The following is an 18,077-nucleotide window of genomic DNA, read 5'->3' on the forward strand; positions in this document are numbered from 1 at the left end:
CAAAAAAGTGTTAAACAAATCAAAATATATTATAGTCCCTTTGCCTTGATGACAGCTTTGCACACTCTTGGCATTCTCTTAACTGTCTTCATGAGGTAGTCACCTGGAATGCATTTCAATGAACAGGTGTGCCTTCTTAAAAGTTAATTTGTAGAATTTATTTTCTTCTTAATGCGTTTGAGCCAATCAGTTGTGTTGTGACAAGGTAGGGGGGGGTATACAGAAGATAGTCCTATTTGGTAAAAGACCAAGTCCATATTATGGCAAGAACACCTAAAAAAAACAAAGAGAAACGACAGTCCATAATTACTTTACATTTTACATTTACATTTTAGTCATTTAGCAGACACTCTTATCCAGAGCGACTTACAGTTAGTGAGTGCATACATTATTATTTTATTTTTATTTTAAAAAAAATGTCATACCCCCGTGGGAATCGAACCCACAACCCTGGCGTTGCAAACGCCATGCTCTACCAACTGAGCTACATCCCTGCCGGCCATTCCCTCCCCTACCCTGGACGACGCTGGGCCAATTGTGCGCCACCCCATGGGTCTCCCGGTCGCGGCCGGCTACGACAGAGCCTTTAAGACATGAAGGCCAGTCAATACGGAACATTTCAAGAACGTTTCTTCAAGTGCAGTCGCAAAAACCTTCAAGCGCTATGATGAAACAGGAATGGAAGACCCAGAGTTACCTCTGCTGCAGAGGATAAGTTCATTAGAGTTACCAGCCTCAGAAATTGCAGCTCAAATAAATGCTTCACAGAGTTCAAGTAACAGACACATCTCAACATCTACTGTTCAGAGGGGACTGTGTGAATCAGGCCTTCATGGTCGAATTGCTGCAAAGAAACCACTGCTAAAGGACACCAATAAGAATAAGAGACCTGCTTGGGGCAAGAAACACGAGGAATGGACATTAGACCGGTGGAATTTTGTCCTTTGGGCTGGAGTCCAAATTTGAGATTTTTGGTTCAAACCGCCGTGTCTTTGTGAGACGCGGTGTGGGTAAACGGATGATCTCCGCATGTGTAGTTCCCACCGTAAAACATGGAGGAGGAGGTGTTATGGTGTGGGGGTGCTTTGCTGGCACACTTAACCAGCATGGCTACCACAGCATTCTGCAGCGATACGCCAACCCATCTGGTTTGGGCTTAGTGGGACTATCATTTGTTTTTCAAAAGGACAATGACCCAACACACCTCCAGGCTGTGTAAGGGCTATTTTACCAAGAAGGAGAGTGATGGAGTGCTGCATCAGATGACCTGGCCTCCACAATCCCCCGACCTCAACCCAATTGAGATGGTTTGGGATGAGTCGGACGGCAAAGTGAAGGGAAAGCAGCCAACAAGTGCTCAGCGTATGTGTGAACTCCTTTAAGACTGTTGGAAAAGCATTCCAGGTGAAGCTGGTTGAGAGAATGCCAAGAGTGTGCAAAGCTGTCATCAATTTAAAGGGTGGCTACTTTGATGAATACAAAATAAAGAATAATTTGTTTAACACTTTTTTGGTTACTACATGATTCCATAAGTGTTATTTCATAGTGTTGATGCCTTCACTATTATTCTACAATGTAGAAAATAGTAAAAATAAAGAAAAACCCTTAAATTAGTAGGTGTGTCCAAATTTTTGACTGGTACTGAATATATATATATATATATATATATATATATATATATATATATATATATATATATATATATATATATACAGAGAGAGAGAAGAGAGAGAGAAGAGAGAGATGAGAGAGATGAGAGAGAGATGTTGTACCACTGGTAACCCTCTAACAGCATGCATCCTGGGTGAGAATGGCATGATACTCTTTGAAGAGATAAGGAAAGGATGAAACAGACATGCAAGAGATGAGTGTGCAGATCAGGTGTGGTATCAACGGCGACTTGGGGGCCATCTTACCAGCAAAGCAGTCCTTGAGTGACAGAAGGATTAACAGTTCCCATGGCAACAACATCTTCAGTTTGCGAGGTCAAAGATTGTCTTTCTCCCATCCAATTGCCAGTGAGAGGAGAATAGTTCCTGTGTAAACTCTGCTTCTTTTAGCTGTGGAAGGAGAAAAGAGGAAATGGGCAATGCGGCAACAATCCTTTTGCAATATACACTGAGCCTGTCGAAAAAACGGAACTGGAACTTGAGGAAAATCAGTGAGCCGTTAACAAATCATTAATCTAATAAGCAGAGCCAAGACCCTGTGCCTGAGGGGCAGCTAGCATCTTATCCATGGGAGCTGATATTTGGTGTATACATTCTGCTGCTACAATATCTCCCAGGAGGACAAGTCAAAGGAGCGAGAAAAAAGATTCAAGGCTTACAGCAGCAGCCGATGACCAGCACAGCCCCCCTGCCAAAGGCAATGTTTAGATTTCTCTAAAACTATTGTTGGTTCAACACATTTACACTGTGAAAATAATGTGATGCAAATACAGATCTGCATGAATTTCTCTCCCCATATATCAGTGAAAAGGATGTGCCGGGGTGGCGTTCGATGTGAGACTTTTAAATGGCAGGAAATAAGACAGCGTGGTGAGACATATTAAATTAAACTGCCTCTATTGAGAGAACTAGAGAGAGCAATCCATCTAGTGGAAAGGCATTCAATCCACTTCAAAACAGAGTAGACACAGACACAGACGATATCCTCTATGAATCATGAGGGAACTGTTACTGCTGTGAATTCTAAAAGCAAAGTGTTGCTGCTCAACACATTACATTCACAGGCTCTGATCAGCAGTTCCAGACAGAGAGGGTCAGGTATCAATAACATAAAGTCATTATATTGTGCTGGTATCGGAAATAAATACCTGGAGTATTAACAGGCCTAATGGGAGATGTTTGAATGGGAGACGGTTTAATTAATATCGTTATTATAATATTGTTAGATATTTCTGCACTGTTGGAGCTAGGAGCACAAGCATTTCGATACACCCGCAATAACATCTGCTAAATATGTTTATGCGACCAATAAAATGTGATTTGGATTTGAATTGGTGCAGTACCTCTTCGAAATAATGTATAATATAATCAAATGAAATCACATTTTATTTGTCACATGCGCCGAATACAACAGGTATACCTTACCATTAAATGCTTACTTACAAGCCCATTGTCATCATATGATTTCTGTATTTTTAAAGTTACATTATCTTCCAAACATGATTGCTGAAAAGCAAAACATTTTGGGACTATATCAACAATGGACTAATGAAACAAATACCAAAATATTGTTTTTGGGTGGAGTTTTCCTTTCAACAACAATGCAAAGTTTTAAAAAAGTCAGAAAAATTTGCTAAATAAACTAAATAATAACAACAAAATAATAATAACAAGGTACTGGTACCGAGTCAAAGTTCAGGGGTACGGGTTAGTCAAGGTAATTGAGGTAATATGTACAGTTGAAGTCAGAAGTTTACATACCTTAGCCAAATACATCTAAACTCAGTTTTTCACAATTCCTGACATTTAATCCTAGTAAAAATTCCCTGTTTTAGGTCAGTTAGGATATCCACTTTATTTTAAGAATGTGAAATGTCAGAATAATAGTAGAGAGAATGATTTATTTCAGCTTTTATTTCTTTCATCACATTCCCAGTGGGTCAGAAGTTTACATACACTCAATTAGTATTTGGTAGCATTGCCTTTAAATTGTTTAACTTGGGTCAAACATTTTGGGGAGTCTTCCACAAGCTTCCCACAACAAGTTGTGTGAATTTTGGCCCATTCCTCCTGACAGAGCTGGTGTAACTGAGCCAGGTTTGTAGGCCTTCTTGCTCGCACATGCTTTTTCAGTTCTGCCCACAAATATTCTATAGGATTGAGGTCAGGGCTTTGTGATGGCCACTCCAATACCTTGACTTTGTTGTCCTTAAGCCATTTTGCCACAAATCTGGAAGTATGCTTGGGGTCATTGTCCATTTGGAAGACCCATTTGCGACCAGGCTTTAACTTCCTGACTGATGTCTTGAGATGTTGCTTCAATATATCCACATTATTTTCCTTCCTCATGATGCCATCTATTTTGTGAAGTGCACCAGTCCCTCCTGCAGAAAAGCACCCCCACAACATGATGCTGCCACCCCCGTGCTTCACGGTTGGGATGGTGTTCTTCGGCATGCAAGCACCCCCCTTTTTCCTCCAAACATAACGATGGTCATTATGGCCAAACAGTTCTATTTTTGTTTCATCAGATCAGAGGACATTTCTACAAAAAGTACGATCTTTGTCCCCATGTGCAGTTGCAAACCTTAGTCTGGCTTTTTTATGGCGGTTTTGGAGCAGTGTGTTCTTCCTTGCTGAGCGGCCTTTCTCAGGTTATGTCACTATAGGACTTGTTTTACTGTGGATATAGATACTTTGTACCTGTTTCCTCCAGCATCTTCACAAGGTCCTTTGCTGTTGTTCTGGGATTGATTTGCACTTTTCGCACCAAAGTACGTTCATCTCTAGGAGACAGAATGTGTCTCCTTCCTGAGCGGTATGACGGCTGCGTGGTCCCATGGTGTTTATACTTGCGTACTATTGTTTGTACAGATGAACGTGGAACCTTCAGGCGTTTGGAAATTGTTCCCAAGTATAAACCAGACTTGTGGAGGTCTACCATTTTTTTCTGAGGTATTGGCTGATTTCTTTTGATTTTCCCATGACGTCAAGGAAAGAGTTTGAAGGTAGGCCTTGAAATACATCCACAGGTACACCTCCAATTCACTCAAATGATGTCCATTAACCTATCAAAAGCTTCTAAAGCCATGAAAACATTTTCTGGAATTTTCCAAGCTGTTTAAAAGGCACAGTCAATTTAGTGTATGTAAACTTCTGACCCACTGGAATTGTGATACAGTGAATTATAAGTGAAATAATCTGTCTGTAAACAATTTTTTGAAAAATTACTTGTGTCATACACAAAGTAGATGTCCTAATCGACTTGCCAAAACTATAGCTTGTTAACAAGACATTTGTGGAGTGGTTGAAAAACGAGTTTTAATGACTCCAACCTAAGTGTATGTAAACTTCCGACTTCAACTGTACATGTAGGTAGGGGTAAAGTGACTAGGCATAAAGTAGATAATAAACAGAGAGTAGCAGCAGCATATGTGAAGAGTGTGAAGGAATGTGAATGTACACTATATATACTAAAGTATGTGGACACCCATTCATATTAGTGGACTCTGCAATTTCAGCCACACCCGTTGCTGACAGTTGTATAAAATTGAGCACACAGCCATGCAATCTCCATAGACAAACAGCAATCTCCATAGACAAACATTGGCAGTAGAATGGCCTTACTGAAGAGCTCAGTGACTTTCAATGTGGCACTGTCATATGATGCCACCTTTCCAACAAGTCAGTTTGTCAAATGTCTGCCCTGCTAGAGCTTCCCCGGTCAACTGTAAGTGCTGTTATTGTGAAGTGGAAACGTCTAGGAGCAACAACGTGAAGTGGTAGGCCACACAAGCTCACAGAACGGAACCGCCGAGTGCTGAAGCGAGTAACGCGTAACAATCATCTGTCCTTGGCTGCAACACTCACTACCGAGTTACAAACTGCCTCCAGAAGCAACGTCAGCACAAGAACTGTTCATCGGGAACTTCATGAAATGGGTTTCCATGGCCGAGCAGCCGCACACAAGCCTAAGATCACCATGTGCAATGCCTAGTTTTGGCTGGAGTGGTGTAAGCTCACCGCCATTGGACTCTGGACCAGTGGAAACGCGTTCTCTGGAGTGATGAATCACGCTTTACCATCTGGCAGTCTGACAGACGAATCTGGGTTTGGAGGATGCCAGGAGAACGCTACCTGCCCCAATGCATAGTGCCAACTGTAAAGTTTGGTGGAGGAGGAATAATGATCTGGGGCTGTTTTTCATTGTTCGGTCTAGGCCCCTTAGTTCTAGTGAAGGGAAGTCTTAACGCTACAGCATACAATGACATTCAAGATGATTCTGTGCTTCCAACTTTGTGGCAACCTCACTAATGCTCTTGTGGCTGAATGGAAGCAAGTCCCCGTTGCAACGTTCCAACATCTAATGGAAAGCCTTCCCAAAAGAGTGGAGGCTGTTATAACAGCAAAGGGGGGACCAACTCCATATTAATGCCCATGATTTTGGAATGAGATGATTGACGAGCAGGTGTATACATACTTATGGTCATGTAGTGTATGTGTGTGGGGTCAATATGCGTGTGTGTGTTTTGTGTATGTGTCCGTGTGTGTTTGTGTGTGTGTGTGTGTGTGTGTGTGTGTGTGTGTGTGTGTGTGTGTGTGTGTGTGTGTGTGTGTGTGTGTGTGTGTGTTGGAGTGTCAGTGTAGTATGTGTGAGTGTGTGGTTAGGTCCAGTGAGTGTACATCGAGCCTGTGCAAGAGAGTCAGTGCAAAAAATAATAAATAATAATAAAATAAGGTGGTCAATGCAAATAGTCCAGGTAGCCATCTGATTAACTGTTCAGCAGTCTTATGGCTTGCGGGTAGAAGCTGTTAAGGAGCCTTTTGGCCCAGAATTGGTGCTCCGGTACCGCTTACCATGCGGTAGCAGAGAGAAAAGTATATGACTTGGGTGGCTGGAGTCTTTGACAATTATTAGGGCCTTCCTCTGACACCGCCTGGTATAGAGGTCCTCAATGGCAGGAAGCTCGGCCCCAGTGATGTACTGGGCTGTGCGCAGTAGCGCCTTCCGGTCGGATGCCGAGCAGTTTCCATACCAAGCGGTGATGCAATCTGTCAGGATGCTCTCGATGGAGCAGCTGTAGAACTTTTTGAGAATCTGAGGTCCCATGCCAAATATTTTCAGCCTCCTGAGGGGGAATAGGTGTTGTCTAAGCCCTCTTCACAACTTTGTTGGTGTGTTTGGAGCATGATAGGTCTTTAGTGATGTGGACACCAAGGAACTTGAAGCTCTCGACCCGCTCCACTACAGCCCTGTTGATGTGAATGGGGGCGTGCTCCGCCCTCCTTTTCCTGTAGTTCACGATCAGCTCCTTTGTCTTGCTCATGTTGAAGGAGAGGTTGTTGTCCATATATGCCATTTAGCAGATGCTTTTATCCAAAGCAACTTACAGTCATGCGTGCATACATTTTTGTGTATGGGTGGTCCCGGGGATCGAACCCACTACCCTGGCGTTACAAGCGCTGTGCTCTACCAGCTGAGCTACAGAGGCATACATTATATAATTGAGAAGGAAACACATTGATCCTAGATTGTAATATTCTGTCACCTTCCATGTGAACATTAACTAATACACTGATGGGAAAGTAAACACTGGTGGTTATAAACGCTAAAAGGAAACAAAGCAGTGAAGTGAAATCTGTTTCGCACACTGCTAAAATCATTACCTTTATAAATTACATACTGAGACACAGCATGAAACAATGTGCCTGAAAAGCTCAGCATGAACTTCTACATAGGTACTGTACTTCTTAAATCAGGTATGCAATCACTGTTCCTGTAGTGGAAGGTTGAGCTAATGGACTTTTGTACAGTTATACAGTGTTCTTTCAGATTTTTTGTAAATGTTAAAATCAGATCATTACATTTGATGGATACAATAATTCTCTAAACTTTGAAAATACAAAGCTTATACATAATTTTTTCCTTCACAATGAGTGCAGTCCCATTCCCAATTTAGAGAAAACCCCATGAAGGAAACTTGATGGATGTTGAAAAAAGTAGTGTTCAGGGAAGAAAAAATGTAAGTAGATCTCAGAAGGGATGAGCAGAGAGATTAAATTAGATGAGATTTATTAGGTTATTTATCTTCTACTCAGAGGGTCTTTTCAGCCATCTCTATTGATTTGGTTTCCATAGTTTAACCTCCTGCCTTTTTGTTAGTCATTCTGCCCACAGTCTTGCGATGGGTCTCAATCAACTATGGAGGAATAAGTCAATAACCGGACATTTGGTTGATGTCGACTCCCCTTACATGAGTTACAAGGATGATGTATCTGTCTCATATAGGGAAAACTGATGCTGAAACAGTATACATCTGACAATAGAAGGAACTCACATTTGATCCATTTGAACTATCATGGAAGAGCTAAATGTTTTGACTTTTCCCCCTATCCATTGCAATACCATCAGTCTGCATCAATCTCCAGTCTTTGGTGGGGGTATATGTACCATTTTATGTTATGTTAAGTTTGTGTGAAATGTTTAACTCTCTGAACCTGCCAGGAATATTTGCCAGCCAACTACCTAAAATGTCTATTTGTAATCAATAAATTATACATGCCAGTTAGTGTGGTGAGTCATTCACAATCAATGTGATCTAAATTCAGGCAAGCTTGCCAAAAACTGGCTGAGTGAGATAAGGTGCAACGAATTCACTGACAGTAGTGATGTACATTGGCCAAGAGGGGGCACTCTTCCTTTTGGTCCAAGTATATCCTACTGTAATGATGTAGAGTCAGGGTCTTAAATACTGTATCTTGACTAAATCCCTAATCATAATATTGTGGCCATCCAATCATCCCTCAGTTTAGAACGGGCTGGAATTACTCCTCACATTTTCCAACTCCAAGAACTGCTGCATCCAGTAGTGATCATTCTGGTGCTCTTTTCCCTGCATCGCCCAGACAGGTGGTGCACATGTTAATGGATGAGTTGATTTAAACCCAAAAACACTGTAAAGCACTTTAGGATCCAGCCAAACGTGTTACTGTACATGGATATGAATTGTGTAGTAGAGGAGTAGTGGCATTAATCTAGCCATTCCTATGGCGACTAGGCTCACTGAGGAATTATAGCTATTTATGGGATTGTGAGGGAAGGTGAACCATTTCAGCCCATTGCTGAGGTTGTCTAACAAGGCCCTGAAGCCTAAAGTCATTAGTGTCCCTGCTCTGCCAGATGATCGATGCTAATTTATGTTCACTCTAGTCAGCTGTCCAGTTTCATTTTCGAGCTGATCAACTTTCTTTTGTCTCCTCACTGTAGCACGTCCTTTCCCCCTGGCGTTCAAAGTCAAACTCATGGAGCTGTATGCATTTGCCTCATGGATCGCAGCTATGATTATGCTCAGCGTCAAGATGCAGAGACTAGATTCCCGTAAGCGTAATGTACCACTGAGAGAGATGGCGCTGTTCCTCTGTCAGATAGCACAGCTCTGTTTTAATGATGCTTAGGTCCTGGGCATCCTTGGGGAGGATGTGTTTCTTGGTCACAGTCCAGAAAAAAAAAATTGTTGCTCATGAACCCCATGATTAATTTATATACCCGAGAAAAATACAACGGTAATAATTCTTGTGCCCAGCGGATGGTGGTTGCAGGTGTTAGAAATACCAAGTGGGATGAATCTGAGCTAATGGTGCCTGCAAGGGAAACTATCTGTCAGGGATAATCCCTAATAACACTGTGGCATAGATAATGAGCCTCTTCTCCCTCAATGGCCTCCGATATTAAGATAGCTAGCTGGAGAGAAATGATTCAATGAGGTATGGGTATTGACACGGCTGGATTCTAGTCTGATGCATTGGCTGGTTTAATGTTCATTACTGATGAGCAGTATCCCCTAGTGGGATATGTAAACTAGGTGGAACTGAGAGGAGGATGCAGTTGAACTCTGGTGAGCAGTGTTCCACTTCATTAGTTCCTGAGTACTGAGATAAACACGTGACTACTGAAAATGTACATCAGCAGCCCAGCCAGAGGTAATTAAGTCATGTTTTTCGAGTGTACCCCTTTTAATAAGACCAGCACACACCCTGGGTTTCAAAGGCCTCATTTTGTTAGGGTTAATCATGGCATAGAGCATCTGGACCAGGCTGGACATTTACATTTTAGTCATTTATCAGACGCTCTTATCCAGAGTGCATACATTTTCATACTGGTCCCCCGTGGGAATCAAACCCACAACCCTGGTGTTGCAAGCGCCATGCTCTACCAACTGAGCTACAAGGGACTAAACAATTTCTCTGTGAAATTGCAACGTCGAGGAGGGGAGAGGAAGGGGGAAAGGGAGCCTAAGGATCTACAGTGTTGCAATGGACAGACCTTAATTATTGCTATGAAATATTATACCGGCGGTATAGACTGAATTAAATCTTGTCCATCCCCTTCCATTTATATCCTAATCATATCATAGCTCGCCTTTCCAAAACATTCCTGTAATCTCCTTGATCTCAGGTTACCGTCAACCCATATCCAGTCATGGGGGAGCAGGGGCTAGGCACCACTATGGTGGCTATCTGTCAATCAACATCCACCGGCTAATGGGTAAACATGTTGATAGCTAGAGGAGAGGAGAATATTGACAAGTAAAATCTACTTACATCCCATATTGCTTTTTAGTATTCACAGGAACATAACAGTGAGTTCACAGAGTCAACAGGCAACGAAGAGTGAAGGACGGAGTGAAGATAGCTCTAAAGAGAAATCGTTTATATAAATAGATAGACCTCAAATTAACCCACCGATGAATCTTTACACTCTGAACTTGCAGTATACAGTAACTCAGTAATTCACTCATATGCTTAAATCACTATCCAATAAAAAAAATATCTACTTTTATGGGTTATGAAAAGCAGCGGCTCAAAATGGTAAGTAAAGTAAGTAATGATACTGTTATTAGAAAAATGGTTGTTGTCATGGAGGTGAAGAGAGCTTAAGAGTATAAGAGGAAGAACATGGTAAGATTCTAATTATCTGGACTGTAGTGATGCACACAATTGAAAGTAAACAATTCCTACTAGTCCTTACAGAGCTCGAAATGCAGACACGGTGATAAGACGATAAGTGCCATCACCAATAATGTAACTTACACAGATCAGCTCCATGGACAGCGCTAGTTGCTGTATGTTGAATATTCACAGCCCAGTATTGCTAAATGTAAAGTGGGTATAAACACTCACACGAAAACATGCATGCCTACATGCATGCACACACACACACACACACACACACACACACACACACACACACACACACACTGTACAGTAGACACATCACATAGAACAATGGGATTACAGTAGCTGCAGCCACAGCTCCTGTACCTGAAATAACACCCAAAGTCGCACTCATTTACACTAAGCAATAAATCACCAGCTCCACTGACAACCATGTTTCCCACTGATTGAGTACTCACAGAGTAACTGGAGAGAGCCCTATACTTCCCCAGGAGCTGAGACACAATCAGCCTCTTCCTTTGGTCAGCTAAGAGAGAGTGAGAGAGAGAGAGCTCAGAGACCATGTGAGCTGAAGCTCTGAAGCTGTGCATGAGCCACTGAAATGGTGGGAGTTGGGGAAGCTCTGTGCCTTGCTGCTGTTATCAGTCTGTATCACAGTGTGCAACCCTGATCACAGGGAACATTGTTCCATGCCCTACACCTTCAAGGCTCCGCAGTCCACCACCACAGGATTCAAGGATTGTCCTTGAATTCCTGGAGAAAAGGATGACAATGTCAAATAGTGATAAAGATGTAAAAAAAACAATACTACAAGTTTGACCCATCTCAACGACCCCAGATCATAGATTGTTTGACAGAGTTTGTGTATTTAGCTTGTAAATATGCATTATTGACTTTTAAAAATCAATAATAATAAACTTGGTAAGAATATACAGTGCTGAATATTAATAAGTTAAATACTGGCCAATAAATTCACTGCTTTTAACTTTTCTACAATGTTGTGTAGTGGTATAACGCTATAAAGATGTTTTGTACAAGTGGTAGCTACTTCATAGGGTATCACCATTTCTAAGAGCCATTGGTGTGATACACACACACACACACACAGACGCACAAGCACGCACGCATAGACACGCTCACAAACACACACACACGCGCACACACCAATCACAATGACCTGAATTCCTGTGCTTGCACCACAGAGGCCATTTACTCATTGTAATTTGGTTTCCAGCATGGCAGACACCAGCAGAGCTATCACAAAAAGACTGATTGTTTCTGCAGGTGGATAGAGCCCCGCTTGCAGTGGCCTTAATAAAAAGCACTCTGCATACTCTACAGTGCAGAGAGAAGGCAGAGAGAAGCAAACTACTAGCAATTTCACAACAAGAGTATTAGAAAGGATCATTGAGCAAGTTGCTGTTGAAATGGCTAAATGTAATAGGCTAAATGTAATCCAACTGGTGAGAATTCATAATATTTAAGAGCTGTATTTCCAACAAAACTAGTGTCCGTGTTTGTTTGCTAGGCAATTTCATGTTCAGTGAAAGGACCCAAGACTCAATAATAATAAGAAAATATTACTTAAGACAACTTTAGCTACTTAATCATTATGATGAATGGTTGTTCTCCAGAGAGAGAGAGAGAGAGAGAGAGAGAGAGAGAGAGAGAGAGAGAGAGAGAGAGAGAGAGAGACTAAGACTTGGCTTATAGCCCTGCATTATATTTCTAACATGAAAAAGCCCAATAAATATAAGCAGCAGCAGTGATATTCAAGATCTCATTCTACCTGAATGGCTGTGTCCAATAGGAGAGTAATCAGGAGAGGAACAATGCAAGGCTATTCTTTATTACTGATTACTATGCATAATACTGCCACTCTATGCTTCCAATAGGGAATGGATATGTGCTACATAACACCACCCATAACCAATCATATATATATATATATATTCCGCTCCCCTTTGAGCTAAGAGCAGGGGTGTTGGAGTTTGGTGTTATGCTTCTCTAGACTAATAGCGTTTCTATTTTAAGAGGTGACAGCGCAAGTCAAATGCAGGTAATCGGGTTCATGCCATTGTTTCCAGTGAGTTGCTTACGACACACACTATTTTTCACAGCTTGTTTTCTTGCCATATGTTGTAGCCTACTGTATCTTACTTAATGACAAGTTAGGTGATAATGAGAACACATATGCATATCTTTAGCGCAATGAATAGTTTCAAGGAGAGTATGAATTCTTAGATTACAATTTTAGTCATTTTAGTCATTTAGCAGACACTCGACTTACAGGAGCAATTAGGGTTAAGTGCTTTGCTCAAGGGCACATCGACAGATTTTTCAACTAGTTGGTTAGGGGATTTGAACCAGCGACCTTTCGGTTACTGGCCCAACGCTCTTAACCGCTAGGCTACCTGCCTCCCATATAAAGGAAAAAGATAACCTTGTGAATTGTTGCTAGTCTTTGTGATCTGTGCTGGCTTTACAGTATGTTAATGATGTGAAATGGAACACAGCCTTGTCTCAGTAGCAGATTGTACAATAGTAAACCAGACATATACACTCAGATATCCATCTATTCAGACATATCCTTATCATATCCAACATCTTACTCTATTCTTTATCAAAAATCCTCACCCTGAGCACAGGGTTTTTCCTATATTTTCCTGTATTCTCAGCCATTATATCTAAGGTGTTAACATTTGAAGCCTCTGTTTCAGCATTCACTAAAAATGTCTCTAGTTCCACCCCTTCCTTACATGCTCAGGTATCCATCAGCAGGCTTTTTGGAAATGCAACTAAGTGCTCAAAGCAAGGGAGTCACATTACTGCAGCCCCGGAGATTATGAATGATAGGGAAACTCTTTTTACATTCATTACAGGGCCACCCATGAATAATTCATTGAATCAAATTACAGGCCCCGAAATATTCAACGGTGTTGTATCAGCCCTTTCCTCTCCAATTGATCACTTCTTATACAAGTGATGTATTTGCAGGCAAGGGAGCTGCAGCCCCATTCACCAGCTAACCAGATAGGAAATAGCTCTTACTGTAGGGCGAAGGGACATTAGGAGCAATTCCAAACTGATATGAAAAGGTGAAGTCAAGATCAAGAGAAATCTAACAGCAATGCTCATCTATGTCGGTGGAACCATTTTATTCGTTTGGTCAGGTGAAATATATGTTTCTGTAAATAATACTTTGCCCTGAGTCAAATAATACATCCCTTTGAGAATATCTGCTGAGGAAAAGTAAAAAAACAACAACTTCAAATCACAAACTGCTGATACGGTAATGCACGCATCATCACCCTGTATCATCAGAGCTGTTCCGAGTTCTGTCAACACAGCCTGGCTGTGGGTCCCACCGGGCAATGGCAGCTGTCATTCACCTGCATAATGTGGGAGACAGCAATGGTATTTCAGAGAAAGGAAAGGGAGTCCATCATCTCTGCTAGGTCACAGAGTGAGTGACTAATTCTGCTAAAGAATAGGCAAGAACTGTGACCGCTCTCCTTGACACCGGCTCTGACAGAGCATCCACACCCAACAAAACAGGCCAATGCCAGTCTGATTATTCCTCCTACGCCCATAAGAATGGGAGAGATGGTAAAGTAGAAGGTGGAATCAGAGGTTGGCAGTGAAGGACATCAAATAGAAAGGTAGCTTGAGATGAAAAGAGACCACACAATAGAGTTACAATATAAAAAATTGATGGCATTTTGTTGCATCCGCTGGATTCCAAAGGGTGCGATCCACGTGGTCGAGCTCCTCAGAACAGCCTTGCTGAGGAGAAGCGTCCCTCATTTCACAGTCTTCAGATTGCAGCCCCTGTAAAAAGCTGAAGATATGATTCCATTGGACTTCAAATTAAAAAGGCATCTGAAACCAGTGACGATTTTAGCATGTAAAACTTGGTGGGGGAAAAAAATTTAATAATTGGGATGCATGCCAGCAAAACCACTACACAACACAACACTAAACAATACATTAATTGCACTATAACGGTGACAAACGGTGCCCACAAACTGTTAGGGCCTACATAAAGCTGTCCCAACAGCAGAGCTTTCTTTTCAGCACCATTGAGCCTTGTCTGGCAGCGAAACAGTTAATTCAGCCTCATTTAATGACTTTTTTAAAAACATAGCTGAAATTGCTGACTTGCTTAAACAAATGTGGTTTCTACTGACAATTGAGATGTACAAACTATGGTATAAGGGAACAATGAGCGGATAAGAGGCAATCCGTCATTTCGATTAAGACATTAATGAGCGAGCTAAGACAGACGTAGTCAATATAACTATTTGTTCAGCACTTTTGAAATGTACAGCGACAGAATTCAGAACATGGGCCGTTCGTACAGTATTCTCCCTGTACACCAAGTCAGAACCGTAGGATAAATAAAGGGGGCATATAAGCAGACAATGAAAGCTCTTACAATATTCGATGATGACATTTCTCTAAAACAGGCTATAGGCTACATCAAATCAAATCAAATTGTATTAGTCACATGCGCCGAATACAACAGGTGCAGACATCACAGTGAAATGCTTACTTACAGCCCTTAACCAACAGTGCATTTATTTTTAACAAAAAAGTAAAAATAAAACAACAACAAAAAAAGTGTTGAGAAAAAAAAGAGCAGAAGTAAAATAAAATAACAGTAGGGAGGCTATATATACAGGGGGGTACCGTTGCAGAGTCAATGTGCGGGGCACCGGCTAGTTGAGGTAATATGTACATGTGGGTAGAGTTAAAGTGACTATGCATAAATAATTAATAGAGTAGCAGCAGCGTAAAAAGGATGGGGTGGGGGGGCAGTGCAAATAGTCCAGGTAGCCATGATTAGCTGTTCAGGAGTCTTATGGCTTGGGGGTAGAAGATGTTGAGAAGTCTTTTGGACCTAGACTTGGCACTCCGTTACCGCTTGCCGTGCGGTAGCAGAGAGAACAGTCTATGACTAGGGTGGCTGGAGTATTTTACAATTTTGAGGGCCTTCCTCTGACACTGCCTGGTATAGAGGTCCTGGATGGAATAGGATTGATGGAAGAGGCAGTTTACTCGCTCGCCGTCGGATCCTTACAAGGCACCCCGATCTACGTCCACGATATCTCCGTCTCTTCCTCACGCGAATGACGGGGATTTGGGCCTTGTCGGGTGTCTGTATGATATCCTTCGCGGCCGCCTCGTTGAAGAAAAAATCTTCGTCCAATACGAGGTGAGTAATCGCTGTCCTGATATCCAGAAGCTCTTTTTGGTTATAAGAGACGATGGCAGAAACATTATGTACAAAATAAATTACAAATAACGCGGAAAAACACACATAATAGTACAATTGGTTAGAGGGCTGTAAAACGGCAGCCATCTTCTCCGGCGCTGTTAGCTCACATGTGCACCACCAAGAACAGTAGGCTAAGTTATAAGGGGGAAAGGGACCAAATTATTTGGGTGAGGCACATGAGCTACTTACAGGTTACTACACAACATAGACTTAGTATTACTTTCTTAGCTACGGTATACATATCTCAATGGCATATTACATCATTTATGCAGCAGCATACAATACATTTTTGGACTCACCATTGTGCTGTGCTCACTTGAACAGGAAGGTGGTGCGGCGGTCCTTCTTGTGGACAAATTTTGTCATTAAACTTTGTCATCAAGTCTGGCATTCTCTGGATTTATGGTGCTTCAAGACAACTGGGAACTCTGAAATAAACATGGTCAAATCATGACGTCAGTGATCTTCAGATCGGAGCTCTAGAAAGAGGACCAATGTCCCGACTTGGAATTCCGAGTTGGATGAACGTTCAAAGCGTATTTTCCCAGTCTGAGCTCTTTTTTTGGGGAGTTCCCAGTTGTCTTGAACTCACTGAAGTTTGAGATTTCCCAGTTCTGAGTTTCCAGTTGTTTTGAACACGGCAGAAGTCATGCTGGATTGACAGCATGGCCAATGTATTCAACCTTTTCTGGCCCATGATGTTGCGTGTGAATGTTCATCCTTTTAAGCTTGGAAAAGAGACCCTTAAACCCAGACTTGGACCACACACCCTCTCCACCGAATAGCAGGCAGGGGAAGCAAAATAGTGATTGCTTTGCAACGCTTGCAGTTAGCCACTGATTCCTTCCAAACCATTAATTGATGAATTTGCGATTTCCAACTTGTTGTGTAATGTTTATGTCCAATGGCCGATGAGCACCGATACGTTTTATCTATAATTTATCTTCATATGACAAGGATTGAAAAGGATTTGCCAGTAGATTGTCGACTTGATTCATGATGATGACTGCTTGTCTAGATTACTGGCTAAGATTTTGAAAGTATGATGTTGACATGATCAGTCCATTCAAAGCTACGGTAGATATAACGTGATTTAACATAATTTTACCTGTGGCCAATGACCTTGAGCCTTCTTGGATGGGCACTTCTAATGTAAATCTATGGCAGCACCCAAGGGGGTTGAACTTTCTAGCTCTCCCTGTAGATTTTGCGGTGACAGTTCTGAGCCAGAACACTGAGCCAATCACGGTGCAACTAGAGAAGATTACCAACCCCTACACTCTGTTTTTTCCACTGGCTGCTCCTCCACCACAGAAAGCACTGAGCTAGGCTGAAACACCTGCATTTTGGAGCTGCCTTACTCAAGAAAGTAATAAAGAGACCATGTTTGTATGCGGCTTTATTGAAATTTGTTTTATTTTTTTATTTTTTATTTTGCAAGCTGATATGTGACACGTATTAATGCCAAAATAATATGCAAAACAGACCCCCCCCCCCCCCTTATCTTAATTTTATTTCAGCTAAACAGGTGGGGCTCAAAACACAGGTCGCCACTGGCTGAAACACCTATCGACTTACAGCATCTACTCACATCACCATATAAATTATCTATGGTAATGTGGAGAGATTTGTATTAATGCATATTTTATTGTAATGTCCAGGACCCCCATATCTAAAAGGAAAGTGCTGTTTTTCATAATCATACAAAAATCAAAATATATCCCCACCTCAGTGTTTACCAGTGAAATAACCTACAAGATAATCTAAAAGGCAAGATCAAAAGAGCACGGCCATACAATAAGATGGAGTCAAACGGCAAGTTGTCAAGGTCATGAGTTGAATGATTAAAGATACTGTATATTTGGAGACATTTTTTTACATAGATTGAAGGTCAAGAGTTGAAATGGGAAAGAAATCCTCAACCTCCTCAAGCATGAAATAATAATGCAGATCATTTAAAAGTCGTTGAAATCACTACCACATTTGGGCATGTAATACAGCTGCTAAATACTGTATGTCCTTTTTCAATCTTTTTTCCCCTCAAGGGTAGCCTACTTGTTCCAGTGATACCATGGCTGCTGCGCCCTTGCCTGCCCATGCACCCTAAACTCTCTGGGACCCCAATCTCAGAGGTCTCAATTAGGCTGTCTCCCTCAGCTAGAGACATCTGG

At 41.7% G+C, this 18,077-nt stretch overlaps 1 protein-coding gene across 1 annotated transcript in view; it reads right to left on the minus strand.

The window, feature by feature from the left end:
- Window positions 1-18,077, minus strand: part of LOC311138002 (contactin-4-like) — a 132,521-nt gene that overhangs the window by 38,015 nt on the left and 76,429 nt on the right. Inside the window, exon 2 of the mRNA XM_084172648.1 lies at window positions 1,917-2,060. Within this exon, the coding sequence (XP_084028774.1) occupies window positions 1,917-1,971 (55 nt within the window). The 5' untranslated portion in view covers window positions 1,972-2,060. The remainder of the gene's footprint in view (window positions 1-1,916; window positions 2,061-18,077) is intronic.

This window comes from Coregonus lavaretus (genome assembly GCF_964263955.1).
Source record: "Coregonus lavaretus genome assembly, chromosome: 12".
NCBI lineage: Eukaryota > Metazoa > Chordata > Actinopteri > Salmoniformes > Salmonidae > Coregonus > Coregonus lavaretus.